Source organism: Pristiophorus japonicus, chromosome 5, assembly GCF_044704955.1.
Source record: "Pristiophorus japonicus isolate sPriJap1 chromosome 5, sPriJap1.hap1, whole genome shotgun sequence".
NCBI classification, from domain to species: Eukaryota; Metazoa; Chordata; class Chondrichthyes; family Pristiophoridae; genus Pristiophorus; species Pristiophorus japonicus.
The window spans coordinates 45,856,769-45,880,711 of NC_091981.1; the positions used below are offsets into that span (position 1 = coordinate 45,856,769).

At 44.1% G+C, this 23,943-nt stretch overlaps 1 protein-coding gene across 2 annotated transcripts in view; it reads left to right on the plus strand.

The window, feature by feature from the left end:
- tgfbr2b (transforming growth factor beta receptor 2b) overlaps positions 1 to 23,943 on the plus strand; it is a 75,470-nt gene that overhangs the window by 39,368 nt on the left and 12,159 nt on the right. For both annotated transcript variants that reach the window (XM_070880578.1, XM_070880580.1), the window contains exon 5: positions 18,090 to 18,231. In XM_070880578.1, coding sequence (XP_070736679.1) covers positions 18,090 to 18,231 — 142 coding nt within the window. The remainder of the gene's footprint in view (positions 1 to 18,089; positions 18,232 to 23,943) is intronic.

Below are 23,943 nucleotides of genomic sequence, written 5' to 3' on the forward strand. Positions count from 1 at the left end.
GTGACGAATTCAAGAGAAATGCAGCGAGCAGCATCAACCTCTGTACAACTTCTTTGACCTCATGAAGACCTTCGACACTGTCCTCAAAAAAATTTGTCGCCATCCTCCGCTTGCTTCATGAGAACATGCAAGCCGTGATCCTGACCAATGGATCCACCACAGATCCAATTCATGTACGAACCAGAGTGAAGCAAGGCTGTGTCATTGCACCAACGCTCTTCTTGAGTTTCCTTGCTGCAATGCTACATCTCACCATCGGCAAGCTTCCCGCTGGAGTGGAGATAATCTATAGAACAAACGGGAAACTGTTCAACCTCCATCGCCTTCACTCCAGATCCAAGGTTGTGCCATCCTCTGTCATCGAATTACAATATGCAGATTACAATATGTGTCTGCGCTCACTCAAAGGATGAACTCCAAACCATCGTCAACACATTCCTTGTAACGTACGAGAACATGGGTCTTACACTAAACATTCGTAAAACAAAGGTGCTCTATCAACCTGCCCCCACCACACAGCACTGCCCCATGATTATCAAAATCCATGATGAGGCCTTGGACAACGATGACAATTTTCCATACCTTGGGAGCCTACTGTCAACAAGGGCAGATGTCGATGACTAGGTCCAACACCGCCTTCAGTATTCCAGCGCAGCCTTTAGTCACCTAAGGAATAGAGTGTTTGAAGACCAGAACCTTAAAACCGGCATAAAGCTCATGGTTTACAGAGCAGTAATGATACCTGCCCTCATATATGCTTCTGAGACATGGACTATATACAACAGGCACATCCAAGCACTGGAGAAGTACCATCAGCACTGCCTCAGGAAGATCCTGCAAATCCATTGGCAGGATAGGTGCACCAACATCAGTGTTCTCGCTCAGGCCAACATCCCCAGCATCAGAGCATTGACCACACTCGACCAGCTCCGTTGGGCGGGCAACGTAGTTTGTATGCCCGATACGAGACTCCCAAAGCAAGTGCTCTATTCCTACATGGCAAGCGAACCCCAGGTGGGCAGAGTAAACGCTTCAAGGACATCCTCGCGGCTTCCTTGAAGAAGTTCAACATACCACCGACACCTGGGTATCCCTGGCGCAAGATCGCTCAAAAAGGAAGAGAATAATCCGTGAGGGCGTCGAACACTTGGAGTCTCTTCGCCAGGAGCAAGCGGAGACCAAGCACATGGGGCGGAAGGAGTGCGCGACAACCCAAGCACTTCACAAAAACAGTACTTTCAACCACCACCTGTCCAACCTGCGACAGAGACTGTAGCTCCCGCATTGGACTTAACAGTCATCTGAGAACACATTTTTAATGTAGAAGTAAGTCATCCTCAACTCCGAGAGACTGCCTATGAAGGATCATTCTAGGATTCTAACATTGAAAATCTGCTGCAGTATTTTAGAGTTGAGCCTCTACACTGGTGGAGGTTAATCTTCTTGACCCAGTCATGACCTTTACCACTCGAGTTATCCAGCCATCCTCCTTGGGGGAGATGGTTACCTTGTCACATAGCTAGCTGTGGCATATCTTACACGCTTCACTGCGCCCCTGAGACCCTCACTGCCATTTACTTTAATATTACACGGTACAAATGATGTCCATACTTTATGCTGCACAACAAAATAATTCATTCAAGCACATAATCCACCATTTTAGTAGTTGCTGAGCGACCTTGAGGATAAGGCAATGAGAAGTGGTTAACTAGCCTGTACTCAAAAATACATGAACAAACCCTGTGAGGTAGCGCCTGTTTTTTTTTGGACAGCAGCGATCAAATCACGTATTCAGCTAATGAGTTTTCTTTTATTGAGAAGCCAAGGGAAAGGGGAAAGGCCCATAGTGCAGTGTTGAAAGGGAAGATGAGGTAGATCAGGGAAGTAGTGATTGGGTTGTGCCAAGTTTGGGTTTTAAAAGCCTGAAGGTCATTGCCGGGAGAAAAAGGCCCAAAAGATTGAGACGGAGAAAGGTGGGAGACATTTTTGCGTGGACCACAACCCCCCCCCCCCATCCCCCCGTCGAGATGTCTGGTTTTCTCTAATTCTACTCTCTTGAGCATCTCTGATTATAATCGCTCAACCGTTGGCAGCCGTGCCTTCTGTTGCCTAGGCCCTAAGCTCTGGAATTCTCTCCTTAAACCTCCCCACTCTACTTCTTTCCTCTTTCAAGACGCTTCTTAAAACCTACCTCTCAACTGCCCTCATTTCTCCTTATGTGCCTCAGTGTCAAATTTTTTGTCTCATAATACTCCTGAGACATTTCACTACGTTACAGGCACTCTATAAATACAAGTTGTTGTTGTTGTCTCTATCTCACGTTGATCGTATATTCAGATATATTCAAATGAAAACGCCACCAGAGATGGGAGAAACAAATAGTTCTTCCCGGTGTTAATAGAATGCCTTATTTACTTTTGTGGGGATCTGCTTTATTCCCAGCCTCCTACTGCGATCCTGGGATTAGTTCCCAGGCCTGCTGTTGTAGCGTCTCTGAAACCAGCTATGAGGCTGCAGAGTGACTTGGTTAGGTGAGTGGGCAAATGCATGGCAGATGAAGTATAATGTGGATAAATGTGAGGTTATCCACTTTGGTGGTAAAAATAGAGAGACAGACTATTATCTGAATGGTGACAGATTAGGAAAAGGGAAGGTGCAACGAGACCTGGGTGTCATGGTACATCAGTCATTGAAGGTTGGCATACAGGTACAGCAGGCGGTTAAGAAAGCAAATGGCATGTTGGCCTTCATAGCGAGGGGATTTGAGTACAGGGGCAGGGAGGTGTTGCTACAGGGCCTTGGTGAGGCCACACCCGGAGTATTGTGCACAGTTTTGGTCTCCTAACTTGAGGAAGGATATTCTTGCTATTGAGGGAGTGCAGCGAAGGTTCACCAGAATGATTCCCGGGATGGCGGGACTGACATATCAAGAAAGACTGGATCAACTGGGCTTGTATTCACTGGAGTTCAGAAGAATGGGAGAGGATCTCATAGAAACGTTTAAAATTCTCACGGGTTTAGACAGGCTAGATGCAGGAAAAATGTTCCCAATGTTGGGGAAGTCCAGAACCAGGGGTCACAGTCTAAGGATAAGGGGTAAGCCATTTAGGTCCGAGATGAGGAGAAACTTCTTCACCCAGAGAGTGGTGAACCTGTAGAATTCTCTACCACAGAAAGTTGTTGAGGCCAATTCACTAAATATATTCAAAAAGGAGTTAGATGTAGTCCTTACTACTAGGGCGATCAAGGGGTATGGCGAGAAAGCAGGAATGGGGTACTGAAGTTGCATGTTCAGCCATGAACTCATTGAATGGCGATGCAAGCTCGAAGGGCCGAATGGCCTACTCCTGCACCTATTTTCTATGTTTCTATGTTTCTACCAGTAGCTACATAGCAGCAGTTTGGGAATGATTTCGATTGACATTTAATTTTTAGATCGCTGTGGGAGGTTGTCTCATCTCTGCTCTGCCTGAGGCAGATTGGAAGATCATATTTGCCACCGTTCAGGCTCTGCTATCAGTATATCTTGGTAATCACAACACCTCGGTGTAGAAATTGGTATGCGTTGTGCTTGTTTTTTGGGCATTAAATGGGCGCAATGCTGATCAATTTAGTAACTATATGGCCTGCACCCAATCTGCCACCGTTACATTCATCGGGCCAATTTTTTCGGCATCTTGGTAACCCCCTAAAATCAGCATTAAGCCCCTTGCATATATTAAGCAGGGGCCTAACACCTGTTGTAGGACCCCTTTTGAGAACCTTGTTTCTGATGAGCTAAGCAGACCTGCCTTGTTTAGGATTCTTCAGCAGCCCTGCAGCTTCCAACGAAAGGTGGGTTTTAAAAATAAATTAATTAAATTAAAAGAAAATCCTTCCTGTGGAGATGGGAGGTGTAGGAGCGACACTTTTCCCCCCTCAACCAACTCCACAGTCATCACGTTCACCCCGCTGCTACTCTCTCCAGGTACTTGTCTTCGGGTCACTGCCGGCGAGGTTTATGTGCAAATGGCCCGACATTTGCACATAAAAGGTTAATGAAGCCTGAGGCCCAATTTCGGGCCTGCTTCAGGCCCCTGGGTTGGGGCGCCTGCTCAGCACTGAGTCTAGCCCTGGAAATGACCCTGGACAAACTCCCCTCATCACTGCATTACACAATAGGGAATTTTTTAAAGGGCTATCCACGTGCAGAATTTGCAGGAATGCAACAGAGGTGTTCAAAACTAACAGTATTACTAATATAACATCATTACTAAATAGAATTACTAAATACAACTACCAGAGTGTAATGGTAGAATCATAGAATGATACAGCACAGAAGGAGATCATTCGGCCCATCGAGCTTGTGCCAGCTCTTTGGTAGAGCTATCCAACTACAGTAGTCCCATTATCCTGCTCTTTCCCCACAGCCCTGTAAATGATTTCCCTTCAAGTATTTATCTGATTCCCTTTTTGAAAGTTACTATTAAATCTGCTTCCACCACCCTCAAGCGGTGCATTCCGGATCACAAAAAAAATCTTTCCTCATGTCGCCTCTGGTTGTTTTGCCAATCACCTTTAAATCTATGTCCTCTGGTTACCGACGCTTCTACCACTGGACACCGTTTTTCCTTATTTACTCTATCAAAACCCTTCAAGATTTTAAATACCTCTATCAAATCTCCTTTTAATCTTCTCTGCCCCTACTCCTCTTGAATCGCCACATATCTGAAATCCCATGTCCCTGGAACTATTCGAGTAAATCTCTTCTGCACCCTCTCCAAGGCCTTGACATCCTTCCTAAAGTGTGGTGTCCAGAATTGGACACAGTACTCCAGCTGAGGCTTGACCAGTGTTTTATACAGGTTTAGCATAACTTCCTTGCTTTTGTACTCTGTGCCTCAGTTAACAAAGCTAAGGATCCCATATGATTTTTTTTTTAATAGCCTTCTCAACTTGTCCAGCTACCTTCAAACATTTGTGTACATGCACCCCAGATCTCTTCTGTTCCTGCACCCCCTTTAAAATTGTATCATTTAGTTTATATTGCTTCTCGTCCTTCTTACCAAAATATATCATTTCACATTGTCACTTTAATTCTCTGCTCCACTCTTTCTCTCTCCTCGGCCTCCGACACTTGCAATTAAGCTTAATGGAAGCTCGAGGAACAGTAGGCACTTTACAGCCTTCTGGACTTAACATTGAGTGCAATAACTTCAGATCGTAACCTCTGCCCATGTTTGTTCGGACAGCAGCTGCTGATGAGTGTGCTATTCCCATTTACACCTCTTCTAGACCCATCTTTTGTTTAATTACTTGGCCCATTACCATCTCCTTTTGTCTCGCACCATCATCCCTTTTCTCTTTTACTCTCTCCTGCCTTCCACCCTATCACAGACTTTCACTTTTGTTCTTTCCTCCCCTCCCCTTTTCCTTCCTCTGCACTTGTTTAAAACTGGTTATATCTGTAACTTTTTTTCAGCTCGAACAAAAGACCATCAACCTGAAACATTAACTGTTTCTCTCTCCACAGATGCTACCTGACCTGAGTATTTCCAGCATTTACTGTTCTTTCATACTTCTCTGCGTTAAATTCCATCTGCCATGTGTCTGCCCATTTCACCAGTCTGTCTATGTTCTCCTCATTGTTTACGACATTTCTGAGTTTCATATCATCTGCATACTTTGAAATTATGCCCAGTATACCCAAGTCTAGGTCATTAATATATAGCAAAAAAAACAGTGGTCCTTATACTGACCCCTGGGGGACACCACTGTATACCTCTCTCCAGTCTGAAAAGCAAACGTTCACCACTCCTCCCTGCTTTCTGTCCCTTAGCCATTTTCATGTCCACATTGCCACGCCTTTCCCTTTAATCCCGTGGGCTTTAATTTTAACAAATCCATTATGTGGTACTTTGTCAAACACCTTTTGAACGTCCATATTCTCGACATGTTAGATTGACTTTGCTAATTATCTGACTTTGTCATTCAGGAAATGTGTTACTTGACACCTAATTGATGTTACTGTATCGCGCTAATAAAGGAAAGCTAAAGGGCATTCAGCCATCAGATCAATTCCATGTAATAGGCTTGCCGTCTGCACAGATATAACTGCTGGTGTCATTCTCGTGGAGCTTGCCATGAGCTCAAAATTAAATCATCCGCCCAAAAGTAAATAAGCAGATCTTCCAAATGGCTTGTTAGCTGTGTTTTGAGAGTTGTGGCAGACTATGATAGTTAGACATGCACCATTTTTAGTTATAGTGTATATTTTTTTTAATTGTGTTTTACCACTTCTGTAATCGATGTAACATTGAAAGAGTTCATAGAATGATACAGCACAGAAGGAGGCCATTTGGCTCATCGGGCCTGTGCTGGCTCGTTGAAAGAGCTATCCAATTAGTCCCACTCCCTTGCCCTTTCCCCAATAGCCCTCTAATCTTTTTCCTTTTCGAGTATTTATCCAATTCCTTTTTGAAAGTTACTATTGAATCTGATTCCACCACCTTTTCAGGCAGTGAATTCCAGATCATCATAACTCAGAGTCTCCTCATCCCCCACTGTTTCTTTTGCCAATTTATCTTAAATATGTGTCCTCTAATTACAGACCCTCCTGCCAGTAGAAACAGTTTCTCTCTTCAGATATATGTCCAATTCCCTTTTGAAATGTACAATTGAATCTGATTCCACCACCCTTTCAGACAGTGCATTCCAGATCATAACCACTCACCGATTAAATAAATTCTCTTCATTTCCCCTCTGGTTCTTTTGCCAATTATATTAAATATGTGTCCTCTAATTAGCGACCCTCCTTCCAGTGGAAACCGTTTCTATCTACTTTACCCTCATAATTTTGAACCCATCTATTAAATTTCCTTTGGCCATCTCTGCTCGAAGGAGAGCAATCCCAAATGCTCTAGTCTCTCCACGTAACTGAAGTTGCCAGCTCCTTTTAGTTAGGAGCAAGATGTGCAGTGACACAAAACTAAAGAGGAACCAAAAAAAAATGACTAAAACTGGAAGGGAAAATAAGATCCTCACTGATCGAGATGATCATTTTGATATTGGACTGTGCAACGTTGACTATAGTTTGCAAAACTGAAGATATCGCTAGATGAATTATAGGAAGAGGAGTAGGCCATTCAGCCCCTTGGGCCTGCTCCGCAATTCACTTTGATCATGGCTGATCTGTACCTCAACTCCATTTTCCTGCTTTTGCTTCCTATTTCTTGATACCCTTATCCAACAAAAATCTATCCCTCTCAGATGTGAAAGCTCCAACTGTCCCAGCATCCACAGCCTTTTGGGGGAAAAGAGTTCCTGATTTTCACTACTCTTTGTAGGTAAAAGTACTTCCTGATTTCCCTCCTAAATGGCCTGGCTCTAACTCTATGCCCCCATTTCTTGATTCCCCCACTAGAGAAAATTGTACCCTATTGAATCCATTTAACATTGAGTGATATAATTGGAAACTAAGGGTCGATATCAGCCCCCCCACCCCTCACACGGGTGTTGAACCCCTAAAAAACCGATTCCCAACCGACAGTTGGCATGGCATGCGAGTGTCCCATCTTGGAGAGGCAGGACATTTCATTAAGATATTTAAATCAGTTTCCATAGTGCAATTGGGAGCCTGATTTAAATGTAACTGACGCCTGCCTTCCCAGGGCTCGGGGAAACCCGGCAGTGAAATGGAGACAGGAGCTGCCAGCTCTAGAAGGTAAGTGCCTTTTATAGCACTTCTTGTGGGCCAGGTCCCGCACTCCCTTATGCCTTTTTGGCTTCCCTTCTGATCACAGCGCCTCTCTAGCCCCTGTCACGATCCACAAACAGTTACATTCGCCTCTAGCAGAAGCTGTAGGACACGGGGACATTTTGTGCAGCGCAAGTGTGTACTCATTAAGGGGAATTGATGGTACAGAACCATGCCATGAGGCCCTGTCCATTAAAAGCAAGGTTATGTTCTCCATTATAAAATTAACCTTCAATTACTGTGCAGCAGCCATTTGAGCAACATTGGAACAGGAGGAGGCAATTTAAAAACAGAACAGAAGTGTATGGTTACTAGCCTAGTAATCCAGAGATCTGGACTAATAATCAGGCAAAGGAATTCAAATCCCACTGTGGCAGTTTGAGAATTTGATTTCAGTTTTAGCTGTTGTATTGTTGTTTTTTAAAAAAAAAACTGGTTCACTAATGTCCCTTTAGGGATGGAGATCTGCTGTTCTTTTCTGGTCTGGGCCGATATGAGACTCCAGTCCCACACCAAAGTGGTCGAGTCTTAATTGCCCTCTGAATTGGGGGAGTATGCCGTTCAATTGCATCAAACCTATTGAGCCTATTTTTTGAAGAATGTCCTGCAAGTTATAGACACACCCACAAAGGCCCCACACCTTGATTGTTGAAAAATGTGTCATCTGCACAAGAAACTGGTCCTATAATTTTTTAAATATTTATTTAGATACAGTAGAAGAAATAATGCGCTGGTAAATCTAATGACTGCCGGTTGGAAGTTGGATGGCCTCCACTGTGAAGACGCACCCTGGTTTTAGAGATCCTGTTTTGACATTGTCATTTTGGAGTCAGTTACTAGTTTGACATCCGAGTGCATGAGAACCAAGCAATTTATAACCCCGCAAAAGGGATGCCTCTCGCTGCTTTGAGTTCACACTTGCTGCGGCAAAAGAAACAACGACTTTAGCCGGGATATCTGCGAGTCTTCTGGCCACATGCTACAAAAGGAATAGCATATATAGTACAGGCAGGTGCCGATATAGATATACATAGTGCAAGGCAGCTCTCTAAAGGACAGCTAGGGATGGGCAATAAATGCCGGCCTTGATAGTGACATTCTTATCCTGAAAATTAATTTAAAAAGCATAGAATATGTATTGCGTTATGTATGTATAGCTAATTGTGACAGCTCTGCCTTCAGCTGTCTAAACCCCTCTGCCTTTCCACCTCTTTCTCCTCCTTTAAGAGGCTCCTTAAAACCTACCTGTTTGCCCAAGCGTTTGGTCATTTGTCCTAATATCTCCTAGTGGCTCAATGTCAAAATTTGTTTGATAATCCTGTGAAGTGCCTTGGACATTTTACTACATTAAAGGTGCTATATAAATGCCAGTAATTGCTATTTGTATAAAACTGTAAAAACAATCTACAGTATGGCTGCATATATATCAAATTTAAAAACTATAATTAATTATACTGTTGAAGTGTATATTCTTGCTGTTCCATTGTCCACCTACCTGTACTGTCTATACCAGCAGGTCTCCTGTAGCACTGCTAACATTGAATCTGTCAGAAGTGTGTGATGAGAAAAGTAAGACAGAAATATATATATCAGTAGAGCTCAGAGTTGAGCACTGTAACTATGTCATACTTCCGGTGTCCCTGACTACTACGTGTGCGGAGCTGGAGCTGCAGGTGGATTCACTCTGGCGTATGCATGATGCTGATAATGACGTGAATAGCGCGTTTAGTGAGTTGGTCTTACCGCAGGTAAAGGGTCCACAGTCAGATAGGGAATGGAAGACCAACAGGAAGAGCAGTGCAAGGAAGGTAGTGCAGGGGTCTCCTGCAGTTATCCACCTGCAAAACAGATAGACCGCTTTGGGTACTGTTGAGGGGGGATGACTCATCAGGGGAGATCAGCAGCTGCCAAGTTCATGTCACCGTGGCTGGCTCTGCTACACAGGAGGGCAGGAAAAAGAGTAGGAGAGCGATAGTGATAGGGGATTCAATTGTAAGGGGAATAGATAGGCGTTTCTGCGGCCGCAACCGAGACTCCAGGATGATATGTTGCCTCCCTGGTGCAAGGGTCAAGGATGTCTCGGAGTGGGTGCAGGACATTCTGAAAAGGGGGGGTGAACAGCCAGTTGTCGTGATGCATATAGGTACCAACGACATAGGTAAAAAAACGGCATGAGGTCCTACGAGACAAATTTAGGGAGTTAGAAGCTAAATTAAATAGGAGGAACTCAAATCTCAGGATTGCTACCAGTGCCACGTGCTAGTCAGAGTAGGAATCGCAGGATAGCTCAGATGAATATGTGGCTTGAGGAGTGGTGCAGCAGGGAGGGATTCAAATTATTGGGACATTGGAACCAGTTCTGGGGGAGGTGGGACCAGTACAAACCAGAAGGTCTGCACCTGGGCAGGATCGGAACCAATGTTCTAGGGGGAGTGTTTGCTAGTGCTGTTGGGGAGGAATTAAACTAATATGACAGGGGATGGGAACCTATGCTGGGAAACAGAGGGAAATAGAAGTGGGACAGAAGCACAAGATAGAAAGGAGAATAGTAAAAGTGCAGGGCAGAGAAAAGCAAAAAGCAAAAATGGCCACATTACATCAAGATTCAAAAGGGGCAAAGTGTGTTAAAAAGACAAGCCTGAAGGCTCTGTGCCTCAATGTGAGGAATATTCGGAATAAGGTGGATGAATTAACTGCGCAGATAGCAGTTAACGGATACGATGTGATTGGCATCAGGGAGACATGGCTCCAGGGTGACCAAGGCTGGGAACTCAACATCCAAGGGTATTCAACATTTAGGAAGGATAGACAGAAAGGAAAAGAAGGTGGGGTGGCGTTGCTGGTTAAAGAAGAGAAAATCAATGCAATTGTAAGGAAGGACATTAGCCTGGATGATGTGGAATCGGTATGGGTGGGGCTGCGGAATTCCAAATGGCAGAAAACGCTAGTGGAAGTTGTGTATAGACCACCAAATAGTAGTAGAGAGGTTGGGGACAGCATCAAACAAGAAATAAGGGATGTGTGCAATAAAGGTACAGCAGTAATCATGGGCGACTTTAATCTACATATTGATTGGGCTAACCTAACTGGTAGCAATGCGGTGGAGGAGGATTTCCTGGAGTGTATTAGGGATGGTTTTCTAGACCAATATGTCGAGGAACCAACCAGGGAGCTGGCCATCCTGGACTGGGTGATGTGTAATGAGAAGGGACTAATTGGCAATCTTGTTGTGCGAGTCCCCTTGGGGAAGAGTGACCATAATATGGTAGAATTCTTTATTAAGATGGAGAGTGACAAAGTTAATTCGGAAACTAGGGTCCTGAATTTAAGGAAAGGTAACTTCGACGGTATGAGGCGTGAATTGGCTAGAATAGACTGGCAAAGGATACTTAAAGGGTTGACGGTGGACAGGCAATGGCAAATATTTAAAGATCACATAGATGAACTTCAGCAATTGTACATCCCTGTCTGGAGTAAAAATAAAATGGGGAAGGTGACTCAACCATGGCTAACAAGGGAAATTAAGGATAGTGTTAAAACCAAGGAAGAGGCATATAAATTGGCTGGAAAAAGCAACAAACCTGAGGACTGGGAGAAATTTAGAATTCAACAGAGGAGGACTAAGGGTTTATTTAAGAGGGGGAAAATAGAGTACGAGAGGAAGCTTGCAGGGAACATAAAAACTGACTGCAAAAGCATCTATAAATATGTGAAGAGAAAGAGATTAGTAAAGACAAACGTAGGTCCCTTGCAGTCGGATTCGGATGAATTTATAATGGGGAACAAAGAAATGGCAGACCAATTGAACCAATACTTCGGTTCTGTCTTCATAAAGGAAGATACAAATAACCTTCCAAATGTAATAGGGGACAGTGGGTCTAGTGAGGAGGAGGAACTGAAAGATATCCTTATTAGACAGGAAATTGTGTTAGAGAAATTGATGGGATTAAAGGCCGATAAATCCCCGGGGCCTGATGGTCTGCATCCCAGAGTACTTGAGGAAGTGGCCCTAGAAATAGTGGATGCATTAGTGATCATTTTCCAACAGTCTATCGACTCTGGATCAGTTCCTATGGACTGGAGGGGAGCTAATGTAACACCACTTTTTAAAAAAAGGAGGGAGAGAGAAAATGGGTAATTATAGACCGGTTAGCCTGACATCAGTAGTGGGGAAAGTGTTGGAATCAATTATTAAGGATGAAATAGCAGCGCATTTGGAAAGCAGTGACAGGATCGGACCAAGTCAGCATGGATTTATGAAAGGGAAATCATGCCTGACGAATCTTCTGGAATTTTTTGAGGATGTAACTAGCAGAGTGGACAAGGGAGAACTAGTGGATGTGGTGTATTTGGACTTTCAAAAGACTTTTGACAAGGTCCCACACAAGAGATTGTTGTGCAAAATCAAAGCGCATGGTATTGGGGGGTAATGTACTGGCGTGGATAGAGAACTGGTTGGCAGACATGAAGCAGAGAGTCGGGATAAACGGGTCCTTTTCAGGATGGCAGGCAGTGACTAGTGGGGTGCTGCAGGGCTCAGTGCTGGGACCCCAGCTCTTTACAACATACATTCTATTCCTTCATCCAAATCGTTCGTGTAATATCTTCAAGTTTGCGGATGACACTAAACTGGATGGCAGTGTGAGCTGTGAGGAGGATGTTAAGAGGCTGCAGGGTGATTTAGACAGGTTAGGTGAGTGGGCAAATGCATGACAGATGCAGTATAATGTGGATAAATGTGAGGTTATCCATTTTGGGGGCAAAAACACGAAGGCAGAATATTATCTGAATGGCGGCAGATTAGGAAAAGGGGAGGTGCAACGAGACCTGGGTGTCATGGTTCATCAGTCATTGAAAGTGGGCACACAGGTACAGCAGGTGGTGAAGAAGGCAAATGGTATGTTGGCCTTCATAGCTAGGGGATTTGAATATAGGAGCAGGGTGGTCTTAATGCAGCTGTACAGGGCCTTAGTGAGGCCTCACCTGGAATATTGTGTTCAGTTTTGGTCTCCTAGTCAGAGGAAGGACGTTCTTGCTATTGAGGCAGTGCAGCGAAGGTTCACCAGACTGATTCCCGGGATGGCTGGTCTGGCATATGAGGAGAGACTGGATCAACTGGGCCTTTATACACTGGCGTTTAGAAGGATGAGAGGGGATCTCATAGAAACATATAAGATTCTGACGGGACTGGACAGGTTAGATGCGGAAAGAATGTTCCCGATGTTGGGGAAGTCCAGAACCAGGGGACATATTCTTAGGATAAAGGGGTAGGCCATTTAGGACTGAGATTAGGAGAAACTTCTTCACTCAGAGAGTTGTTAACCTGTGGAATTCCCTGCCGCAGAGAGTTGTTCATGCCAGTTCATTGGATATATTCAAGAGGGAGTTAGATATGGCCCTTACGGTTGGGGGGATCAAGGAGTATGGAGAGAAAGCGGGAGGGGGGTGCTGAGGGAGTGATCAGCCATGATCTTGTTGAATGGCAGTGCAGGCTCGAAGGGCCGAATGGCCTACTCATGCACCTATTTTCTATGTTTCCTTCCTGTGACACTTCATTGGTAACACGCTCTGAATTATTCTGAGCAGTGCTACAGAAGATGCCATGACTCCCACACAGAGGCTAGAATCTTCCCAACCCTGCGAGTGCAGGTTTGGAGGCAGGCCCGCTGTCAAAATGGACCTGATTGACAGCGGGTTGGGGACCCACTCTGAACCCGCTTCCGTGTCAGTTTCTCAGCTGTCAGGCCTGCGTGATGATTGCAGACCCAGCATCAAGTGGCGGGCCACTTCATTAAGGTACTTAACAGGTAGTTAAGTGCTATTTAAGAGGATTAAAAACAGGCACTTACAATTTTACCAACTTTTTGATGGGTTTGCCATCCCTCGTGGAACACGCCAGCTAAGTGTATCGGGTTCTCAGTGACTCTCCATTGCTTTGGCAAGTTGATAGCTGCAGAAGTGGCATAAAAGATGCCTTTTCACAGCTGTTCACTTTCCAATGTCACAAGATGTCAGGATTTGGAAGAAACGTTTGAGCTGTATGCAGTTTGGAAGTGTATGCAGTGAACTCTCTATCCACTGTCCCATCCTTGGAGCAACCTCTCTCACTATTGACCGATCGCTTCTGCCATCTCAACCTCACCTGGCATCTATTCCAGCAGCATCGGTGCCCTTGACAAAATCTCACCTTGGTTCTTAGAATCCCACCACGGTCAGCCCCAACACCAAATAACTAAACACACTAGCATCACCAACAGCAACACCAACTTTCTCCGCAATCACCTGATGTTACACAGGGCACCAGCACCCGACCACATTGCTGCCCAGGAGGCCAGGGATGGCCTCACCGTGGCCACATTTACTTTACCTCACCTGGCTGCCACATGATGTGCCAGGTTGGTACCACCCCACACCAGCACCGTACAGCATCCCTACAATGCCCAAACCATTCCTTTCATACTCATCACCATTGTGGGGGGTATTATTGTGTCTCACCATTCACTACAACTCACTAAGCCACTTCCAAAGATGCACACACATCTGTCCAAGAACACACTGTTTAAAAATAAAGATTTTGATGTTTGACAACACATTAGCAGAAAATCTACATGGACATTGGCTAAAAAAAAACAAGTGCCTACCCTTGCATATTGTTAGTTGGTTTGATTGGACAAGGATGAGGGTGAGTGTGAGGGGTGGCTAGTGAGATGGGGAAGTGATAAAGTAGATAGAGAGGAAAGAGTGGAGGTGCAAGGTAAGTTTGTGAGAGTAAGGATGTGCAGGAGTAGGGTAGGGAATGCAGAGTGATGGGGATGAGATGAGTGGCATAGCAGGGGTGAGGTTGGGTGTGGCTTTGCAGTAACATTTCATGATCATTGAAAGGTTTGTGCCACTGCAGCCAGCTCCTCCAGACAACATCACTGCTTGTGCCCTCCTGTACAATGTGCACCCAGGATGCATTGGTGTCCTGGGAGGTCCATTGGAAGGAAACAAATCTCCCTGCATGCTGTGACTCCCTCCATAAGCATCTGGAGTGGGTCATGGGAGAGCCTGGGTGCAGCCGTGCACCTCTGTGCAGTGCTTGTCAGTGTTTGCAGTAACTCACTGCTGCAGAAGACTGACAGCACAACTGTCAAAAAAAAGTTGGACATGGTCCCTTTAAGGAAACCGGCTGATGACGCTTCATCAGATGATGTCATCAGACCGGCTTTCTGTTAATTGGCCGGGAGCCCCACAGGGCGGGCTTAACAAGGCCCATCAATGGAAGGTTGCTGTCAGAGTGCGGGCTGGAGCCGCGAGTGCGTTCCCCACACACCACCGATAATGCTCGCACCCGTTGGCGAAATCATGGGCTACATATTTATATATAAGGGCCAGATTTCTTTGACTATTCAAGTGGATTCTTGCTGTAACTCTGGTGGAAGTTCATTGGGACTGCTTGGAAATAGGCCGGGAGCTGGGAATTCCCTCTGCCTGCCCCCTACAAGGCCAGCCACGTCAAAAGGGGATGTCTCTCGAGTACTCTGACTTAGATGATGTACTAACCTCAATAGGCCACAAGTGGATGCCAACAGTGAAGAGGAGCAGCCCAGACCCTGAAGAAGGACTAATTTATATTTAAAAAAAAAGATTTAGATGGGTGTAAATGGGCCCTAACTGGGTTCTCCAGGCAAACTTCCCCTGTCCCTCCAACCCCAGGCTAGTTGGCAGGGTCGGTATTGGAGGGCACTAGCAAGCACGAACCATGCATAACTGCTAGAGACATGGCCCACAGAATTTCATTCCCAATTAGTCTGCTGATAATTCAATGTTATTTGCTGTGCTGAAACTCAGATTTAAATTAAGTGGAGAAGAATTATGTGTGTGTGTTTACGTGTGTGTGTTCATATTCACAACCTCGGGACGTCACAAAGCACATGACAGAAGTTCAGTCACTGTTGTAATGTAGGAAACACAACAGCCAATATGCGCACAGCAAGGACCCACAAACTGCAATGAAATAAATTTCCGGATAATCTGCTTTTTAATGAAGTTGGTTAAGGGATAAATGTTAGCGAGGATACCAGGTAGAACTTACCTGCTCTTCAGAATTGTGTCATGGGATCTTTTCCGTCCACCTGAGAGGGCAGACGGGGCCTCGGTTTAATGTCTTATCCAGAAGACGGATTTTGGTTTTGGTTCAGTGAGCCCTACTTCATTTTATCCCATTCCAATTTATCTCAGATGGACACAAATGATCTCCATGATGTTGTTGTGTAGTTTTTTTATCTGTGATAGAGCATTTCATACAACAGAATCCTGTCGGTTCAATTGGATTTAACAATTTGCCCCAACACTATTACAAAAATGTTGGTATGTAAGGTCACTTACTGTAGGATTCGGGTAAAGAAAAGGTCTTGTTTAAATGGGGATTAATAGATGCCAGCAGTTGAACTGGGGATGAGGTCATGCTACATGGAAGCACCTTGCCCTCTCTGGGGTTTTTTTTTGCTTTATTTTTGTGTGTGCTTTTTAAAAAGCAGTAATCTGTTGTGAAATGGCTATTAATGTGGAGAAGCGTTTAAGCTGAGGTAGTTGCATGTGAGGTTGTGGCTCACAAAGCTGATTGCACAACTCAAAAAAACTAGAAGTCATGAAGGAGTTGTGACTCGCCTCACAAAGGAATTCCTTGCACTCAATGGGTGGTCATGAGTTAGACTTTATAATGTCACTTGAAACTTTTTTGGATGACTGACTACGATGGGAACTAAATAAGTTTGAAGAGCTGTTTTAGTACTCCCTGTTAAAACATATGAGGTTTTAACTCACCACCCCCCTCTCTTCAGAAGTGTCTGTGGCTAATATAATTTTCACAGTTTTATCACAGAGCTTTGCTTAAGTTTCTGATTGTTTGAGCCACTGGAAGTGGAACTAGGACATAGTTTTAAATGAATTAAGTTTAAAAACAATAGGGTTTGAAATGTAAAGGAATATAAGCCATTGTCCAATTCATCATGCATAGTGGCCTTGCCCAACTGTCTGGGAACTAGTGCAGGGAACTGTTGGTCTCAAGGCCACAGTCTTCATGGAAGAAAAGCAACTTCATTTTTAATATATCCTGGCTTCATAGTGATGTCAAAATTGTCCCACCAAGAGGACACTTCACATTTGGTGCCAGGTCCAATGTCCAGGAGATACTGTCCTCAAATGGGAGTCATAAGCTGATTGTTGCACTATTTCTTCTTCAGCTTGTGGTCCCTTATTCCAGAACAGAGACCTCACTCTCAGTGATACTTTACTTTTGCGATGTAACTGAGAACTTCAAAGTGCACTGTTGGAATAAGACTTCAGGAATCTTATTGTACAATCCCATAATCTGCTCATTTCGAGTCAAGTCACTCTTTGATATTCATTCGAACTGAGCCCTTGGAGGAGCAAAATGAAGACTTGAATGCCATTTATTTGAACTTGCTACCTTTCATTTTTTTTTTCTCTGCCTGTAATTATATTGTTACCACAGAAGGTCCAACACCATTATATAAAGATAAGCATGGGCTGTATGTTGTTACTAATTATGGGTTGAAAAAAAAATCAAAGGGTCTGCCTTAATGTGGAAGGGTTAAGATGTGCACAAATGATGCCCAGACCAGAGGATTCTTCAATGCAAACAGGAAGGTTCCAGGTTCATGCCCCAGGAAAGCTTAATTCCTCAAAGTCACTGGCACTACTTGAAGGAACTGATCTAACCCCTAGAAGTGAGATATTTTCTAGACTCTGTCTGAGTTTAATGCTCAACAGGAGAATCCAAACACAAACTTAATGCCTCAGTGCATTTTGAAACCTTTGGTTGGTGCTCCTAGGAGCAGTTACAATGAGATCAAAGCAGCCATTAATCAGTAGAATTGGCCTTTGGAATGAAAGTGTCAGTAGGGTGTTGGAACACCAATGCATGTATTTGCAGGGCAATTAGATGCAGGTTCAAATCCCCACATGCAACATTGCTGAATTCCCAGTCTCAAAAACACCACTCCTGGAGTTGAATGTCAACCACCCCTTGGACCCACACCCAACCCACAGAAACTGAGAGTCATCTATGGAATGCTCTTGCGCTGGTTTTGCACAGTCTTCTCAATAGCTGTCTTTCAAGATGCCTGACTGCCAAAGGTTTCACTGCCTGGGGGGGAAGGAAAGCCAGGGAGAAAAACATTTGGATGATAAAGGTAAACAACTGTGTATTTTTTAAATATTGCAAATAAGTTCATTGAGGAATTGATCTGCTTTACATCAGTTATGTTGGGTTTGATTAAAGTCGCATCTGATGCTGTTTGCTGTACAATAACTGACGTGTTTTACCCTTTTTGTTTGTACTTTGTAGGTTGGCACAGCCAGGTATATGGCGCCTGAGGTGCTCGAGTCACGAATTAACTTGGAGGACATTGAGGCATTTAAACAGTCCGACGTGTACTCGATGGCACTAGTTCTGTGGGAGATAGCATCACGATGTACGGCTGTTGGCGGTGAGCAAAATCAAAGTTTTGTATTTTAAAATGACAAAGGGCTGTCCTTTTATAATATTGTTTAATAATCAGATCCACATTTTGACCTGTTCATGTACGGTATCTGGAACTTTCAACAAGGAGTGGTGCAATGAACTGAAGAAAAATGATCATCGGTGTCAGCCATGGTTGCATTTTCGCTTCTGAATCAGACGGATGTAAAAGCTCCATGGCACGATTTCAAAGAGCAGAGGCCAATATTTATCGATCAACCAATAGAGAATAGCACAGAAGGAGGCCAATCGGCCCATCCAGTCCGCACCCGCTCTTTCGAAAAGCATTCCCGTTAGTCCCACTCTCCCACTCTTTCCTCATATTCCTGTAATTTTTTTCTCCTTCAAGTATTTATCCAATTCCCTTTTGAAGGCGACTGTTGAGTCGGTATCCAGCACCCTATCTGGCCGTGCATTCCAAATCCTAACCACTTGTTGCGTAAAAAAGTTTTTTCTCATGTAACCTCTGGTTCATTTGCCAATCACCTTAAATCTGTACCCTCTAAAACATTCCTAAAACATTTTTCGCCTTGCTTTTTGTGGGAGTTTGTGAGAGCTTGCTCTGCACAAACTGGCTGAAGTGTCTTCTATATTACAATAGTCACTACCCTTCAAAAATACTTCCTTGGCTGCAAAGTGCTTTGGGATGTCCTAAGGTTGTGAAAGGCGATATATAATTGTAAGTTCTTTCTTTTCATAGGATAGATGAGGTCCAATGAATCTGGACTTGATGATGGCTTGCTGATGGATTGATTTTATGTTATTTATTTAGAATTATATTACTGTTTAGAACAATGTCAATTGCTCAAATGATGCTTCTACGTTGCTAAGGTCCCACTGTCGGCTGTCTGGGAAGAATGACCATCATGCGCTACTCTCTCCCTTTTGATTTTCAGTCGATTGCTAGTCATGCTGGGCTCCACTCTGTTGTATGAAGATTCAGTTGCTTCACATTGTGTGAACACAGCGATTGGCTCCTCGTATGTACTCTGAATCTTACATTCATAGATCCATATTTTCTTGGACCTATTGGTGTCTTCAGTTTCCTGTACAATGAGGCTTTCATACCACGGAGTGCAGTCAACAGACGGAGACATATATGTCACCCATTAGCGGAACTCGTACACAATATAAAAGTGCCTAAAAATGGACGGTCATATCTGGGTTAAAATTAACTCATTTCCAGAGGGCATTAGGTTATGCGGTGGGTTAAAGACTGACCTATCACCTCCAGGATCTGAATACAGTCAGAATTAAAGTCTCTCTTATCTGCTAAGAGTCCAATGTGACACAAGTTTGAGTAGACTCAATGCTGTTGCAATTGGGCAAAGTGTCAACATAATTTGCCACTAAATTTAGAATGTCACTCAAAGGACACAAGATGGCTGCTGTGAAAAATAGCAAAATGCCACGTTGCAAATGAGAGGTGAGGTGATTTTTGGTTTTTGGGACTGAGGTATGTTGATGAGTAAGAGTACATACAATTCTACATACAACTGTGTTGTACTTGGTCTGGGAGTCCATGATATTGGCACCGTGTGAAATAGAATGTGTTCCAATCTGCAGAATTAACATCACTAATCATAATGAGCACAAGATGCACATAACAAAAGTCAATCCATTGTCTCCCTTCCCCACTCTCCACTTGCCAGCATCATTGCCTGACCTAGAAAATAGGCAGGTGATCTTTTCCTAGCTCTCTGTTGATTCCGTTCTTGAGCAAAGTACCAAGATATCTGTGATCGAGTGGCTCTGTGGGCAACTCCTTGTGCTCGAATATTTCAAGCCTCCTTGCTCAGTGCCTCATCAGAATAGCATGGCCAAGAACTGGAACTCACTGTGGGAGGAAATCAAACACAAACCTATATCCTACCATTCTGTGGCAAAGTGTTACATGTCTTTATGCAATATGTGGAAATGTGCATTAAGGAAATTCAACACAAAGACAGAAAGCCAGCACAATGATTGTCATGTTTGTATTCAGGATACACAATGATTTGTCCTTGGAGCAAACATTGGCACAAACTATCAGTGCATGGTCGTGTAGTGCTGGGGCAATCTATATTGTCTGAAGTCCTTCTGTTGGAGAAATGAGTTGCCTTTAGTTGGTGCCCACTTGAAAGTTGAGTAGAGATTAAGAACATGCGGAAATGGCATGGGGAAGAAAAGCTTAGCCCTCTGCTGCACCACTCCATGGTCAAATGCATGTATTTTTAAAATTCATTCTCAGGATGTGGGCATCGCTAGAAAACCAGCATTTACTGCCCATCCTTAGTTGGCCTTGGTGGGCCACCACCTTAAACCACTGCAGTCCATGTGCTGAAATTGCTCCCACAATGCTGTTAGTTTGGGAGTTCATGGATTTTGACCTAGCGACCAATTTGGAGGTGATGATGTTTCTGTGCGCCTGCTGCCCTTGTTCTTGTGGAGTTCACAGGTTGGGAAGGTGTTGCCAAAGAAGAGGTATAAATATCAGTATAAATAGCATCTGATCACCATAATGGATGGACCGTAATCACTAACAGAGTTTATGATGAGACATGACACACATATTCATTGTCACCCAGGGTGTATTCTGCAGTTATAAAAAAACCAAAATACTGGTAATACTCAGCAGATCAGGCAGCATCTGTGGGACCCCATTACCACCCTCTTTTGCCATGCATCATCACCCCTTTGGTCATTTAATCACTCCTGCTTTCCACCGACCTTCCCTTTTGTTCTTCCCCTGCCCACCCACCACCCCCCCCCCCCCGCCCCACCTTTGCCTGCCTCTGCACTTGCTTAAAACCTGGTACATTTCTAACTTTCCAGTTCTGATGAAAGGTCATCGGCCTGAAACATTAAGTCTGTTTCTCTCTCCATAGATGCTGCCTGATGTGTTGAGTATTTCCAGCATTTTCTGTTTTTATTTCAGATTTCCAGTATCCGCAGTATTTTGCTTTTGTCATCATCATCATAGGCAGTCCCTCGAAATCGAGGAAGACTTGCTTCTACTCAAAGTGAGTTCTCATGTGGCTGTACGATCCAATACGGGAATTACAGTCTCTGTAACAGGTGGGGCAGACAGTGGTTGAAGGAAAGGATGGGTGGGGAGCCTGGTTTGCTGCACGCTCCTTCCGCTGTCTACGCTTGGTTTCTGCATGCTCTCGGCGACGAGACTTGAGGTGCTCAGCGCCCTCCCGGATGCTCTTCCCCCACTTTGGGTGGTCTTGGACCAGGGATTCTCAGGTGTCAGTGGGGATGTTACACTTTATCAAGGAGGCTTTGAGGGTGTCTTTGAAACGTTTCCTCTGCCCACCTGGGGCTCATTTGCCGTGTAAGCGTTCGAAGTCGAGTGCTTGCTTAGGGAGTCTCGTGCCGGGCATGCAGATGATGTGGCCCGCCCAACGGAGCTGGTCGAGTGTGGTCAGTGCTTTGATGCTGGGGATTACAGCTTTTGTATTAGTGTATTCAGCAGTTGTCCAGCCTGTTTACATGTGTCACCTTATTATATGAATTAAAAGTATTGAGTGTCAAGGTTCAGCAAGTGTTAACCTTAAACTCAAACTTTCCAATGTCAGGTATATCTGTGAAGCCCAGAGTTCTAGTGCAAGATGATTCTACAGCCTGTCACTCAATGAAGCATTAAATGTCGTCTAGAAAAACACCAACTGTTGGCAATACGCAGGCAGCTCAGTCGTGACCAGAAGAGAGAAAGTACAGTTGATGATGTTTTGAGTGGGACCACTGGGGAAAATCTTGATGAGATGATTCCCCAAACCATTATCTTGCCTTTCTCTCTCAGACACTGACTGCTGCACATATCCAAACACTTTCTGTTTTTATTGAATGTTGTCTGTTGGGTGGAAAGTGTTCACGACGTTAAACAGAAACAAAAATGTTTTGGTATTTAATTGCACTGCACTGTCAGGAGGAACTTCTTTACCCAAAAAGTGGTCAGAATGTAGAACTTGCTACCATATGGAGTAATTAAGGCGAATAACACAGATGCTTTAAAGGGGTAGCTAGCTAAGTTCATGAGGGAGAAAGGAATAGAAGCATGAGCTGATAGGATTTAATAAAGAAGGGGGGGTGGGGGGGAGGCTCGTGTTGAGCATAAACACCGGCACAGGCCACTTGGGCTGAATGGCCTATTTTTGAGCTGTAAATTCCATGTACTGCAGTGTTGACTAGAGTTACCTAACGTTTTTTTTAAAAAACACCAACTCGTAAATAAAGGAAACCTGCTGTTGTGTTATGAAATTTAGAAAGAAAGCTGCTATCTGGAAAAACAAATCTCTACGGTGGATTTGTCGTAAGTTGGCACTTTGTTGTAAAGAGCCATTGACATTGCAGAGAGCGAGGACTGAGGTCATTGTTCTGTGCAGTTCTTCAGTGACCAGCCGTGACTGGACAGAAGCTCTCTGCCTGGTACTGAGTTTTGATTGTTCTTTATTCTGACATTGAATGTTAGAAACCTCTTAACTCTTGGGAGGTGGGTGGCCCTGTTAACATCTCCCCGTAATCCATTTGTTCCTGTTAAGCAGCCTTTATTGACTGAATCTGCCTGAGGACATTTTCCCTTTTAAAACAAATATTTCCATTATAATCGGGTTGCTGAGTAGTTATCAACTAACAAAACATGTGTCTGGGCTAACGTTCCAAGATTGCTCCACTTCCGATTGGATTACACTGCACTTTAGCTGAAGCCTGTGTCCAGGGCCTCAAGGAGACATGGGACATTCTGATCTGTTACAAATGCCAAGCTAGGGTAAATGCTATTAAAATTGAATCTGGGTTGCTGCATCCCGAGAGGCTATTTCCCAACGGCAACAAAAAAACCCCACCGAAATAGTTGTTTCCTGTACTTCTGGCATTGGGACAAGAAAGCTTCCATTCCTGCTGAGCTTTTTCTCCCTGTTCCAGCCTTGCTCACGTCGGCCGATCTCCAATTAAAAATAAACGCGAACTGAAACGTGTTGAGACTTAAGTCTCTGTGATTGCTTTCTTTGGTTCTTTGTACTTCTCAAATACCGATTTCATTTGAGCGTGAGGCACTTTAATTGTTAGGTAAATGTTTTTGGCACGTACTGTTGTGTTTTTCAAAAAATATAAAACCACTGGCATTGGTGCCCATAATTAACAGGGCGGAGTTGGCAATGGGACAAAGAATTACATATCACCGAATAATTGGCTATGTAGTTTTAGGTGCTGAAAATCCACAACACGCAGCTGTACAAAGTTCTTTTTATTTTCCCTGTGTTCAGTGACCTACACTGGTTCCCGGTCCAGCAACACCTTGCTTTAAAAATTCCAATCCTTGTGTTCAAATCCTTCCATGGGCTCGCTCCTCTCTACCTCTATAACCGCCTGCAGCCCTACAATCCTCTGAGATCTCTGAACTCCTTCAATTCTGGCCTCTTGCGCATACCCGATTTTCATCGTCCCACCATTGGCGGCCGTGCCTTCAACAGACCAGGCCGTAAGCGTTGTAATTTCCTCCCTAAACACCTCTGCCTCGCTCTTCTCCTTTTTAAGACGCTCTTTAAAACCTATCTCTTTTTGGCTCAGTGTCAAATTTTGTTTGCTAACGTTCCTGTGAATCATCTTGGGATGTTTTATACATTAAAGGCGCTATATAAATGCAAGTTGTTGTCGTCGTTTCTTTGTGTTGCTTGTAGGCATGTTTGAGATTTGT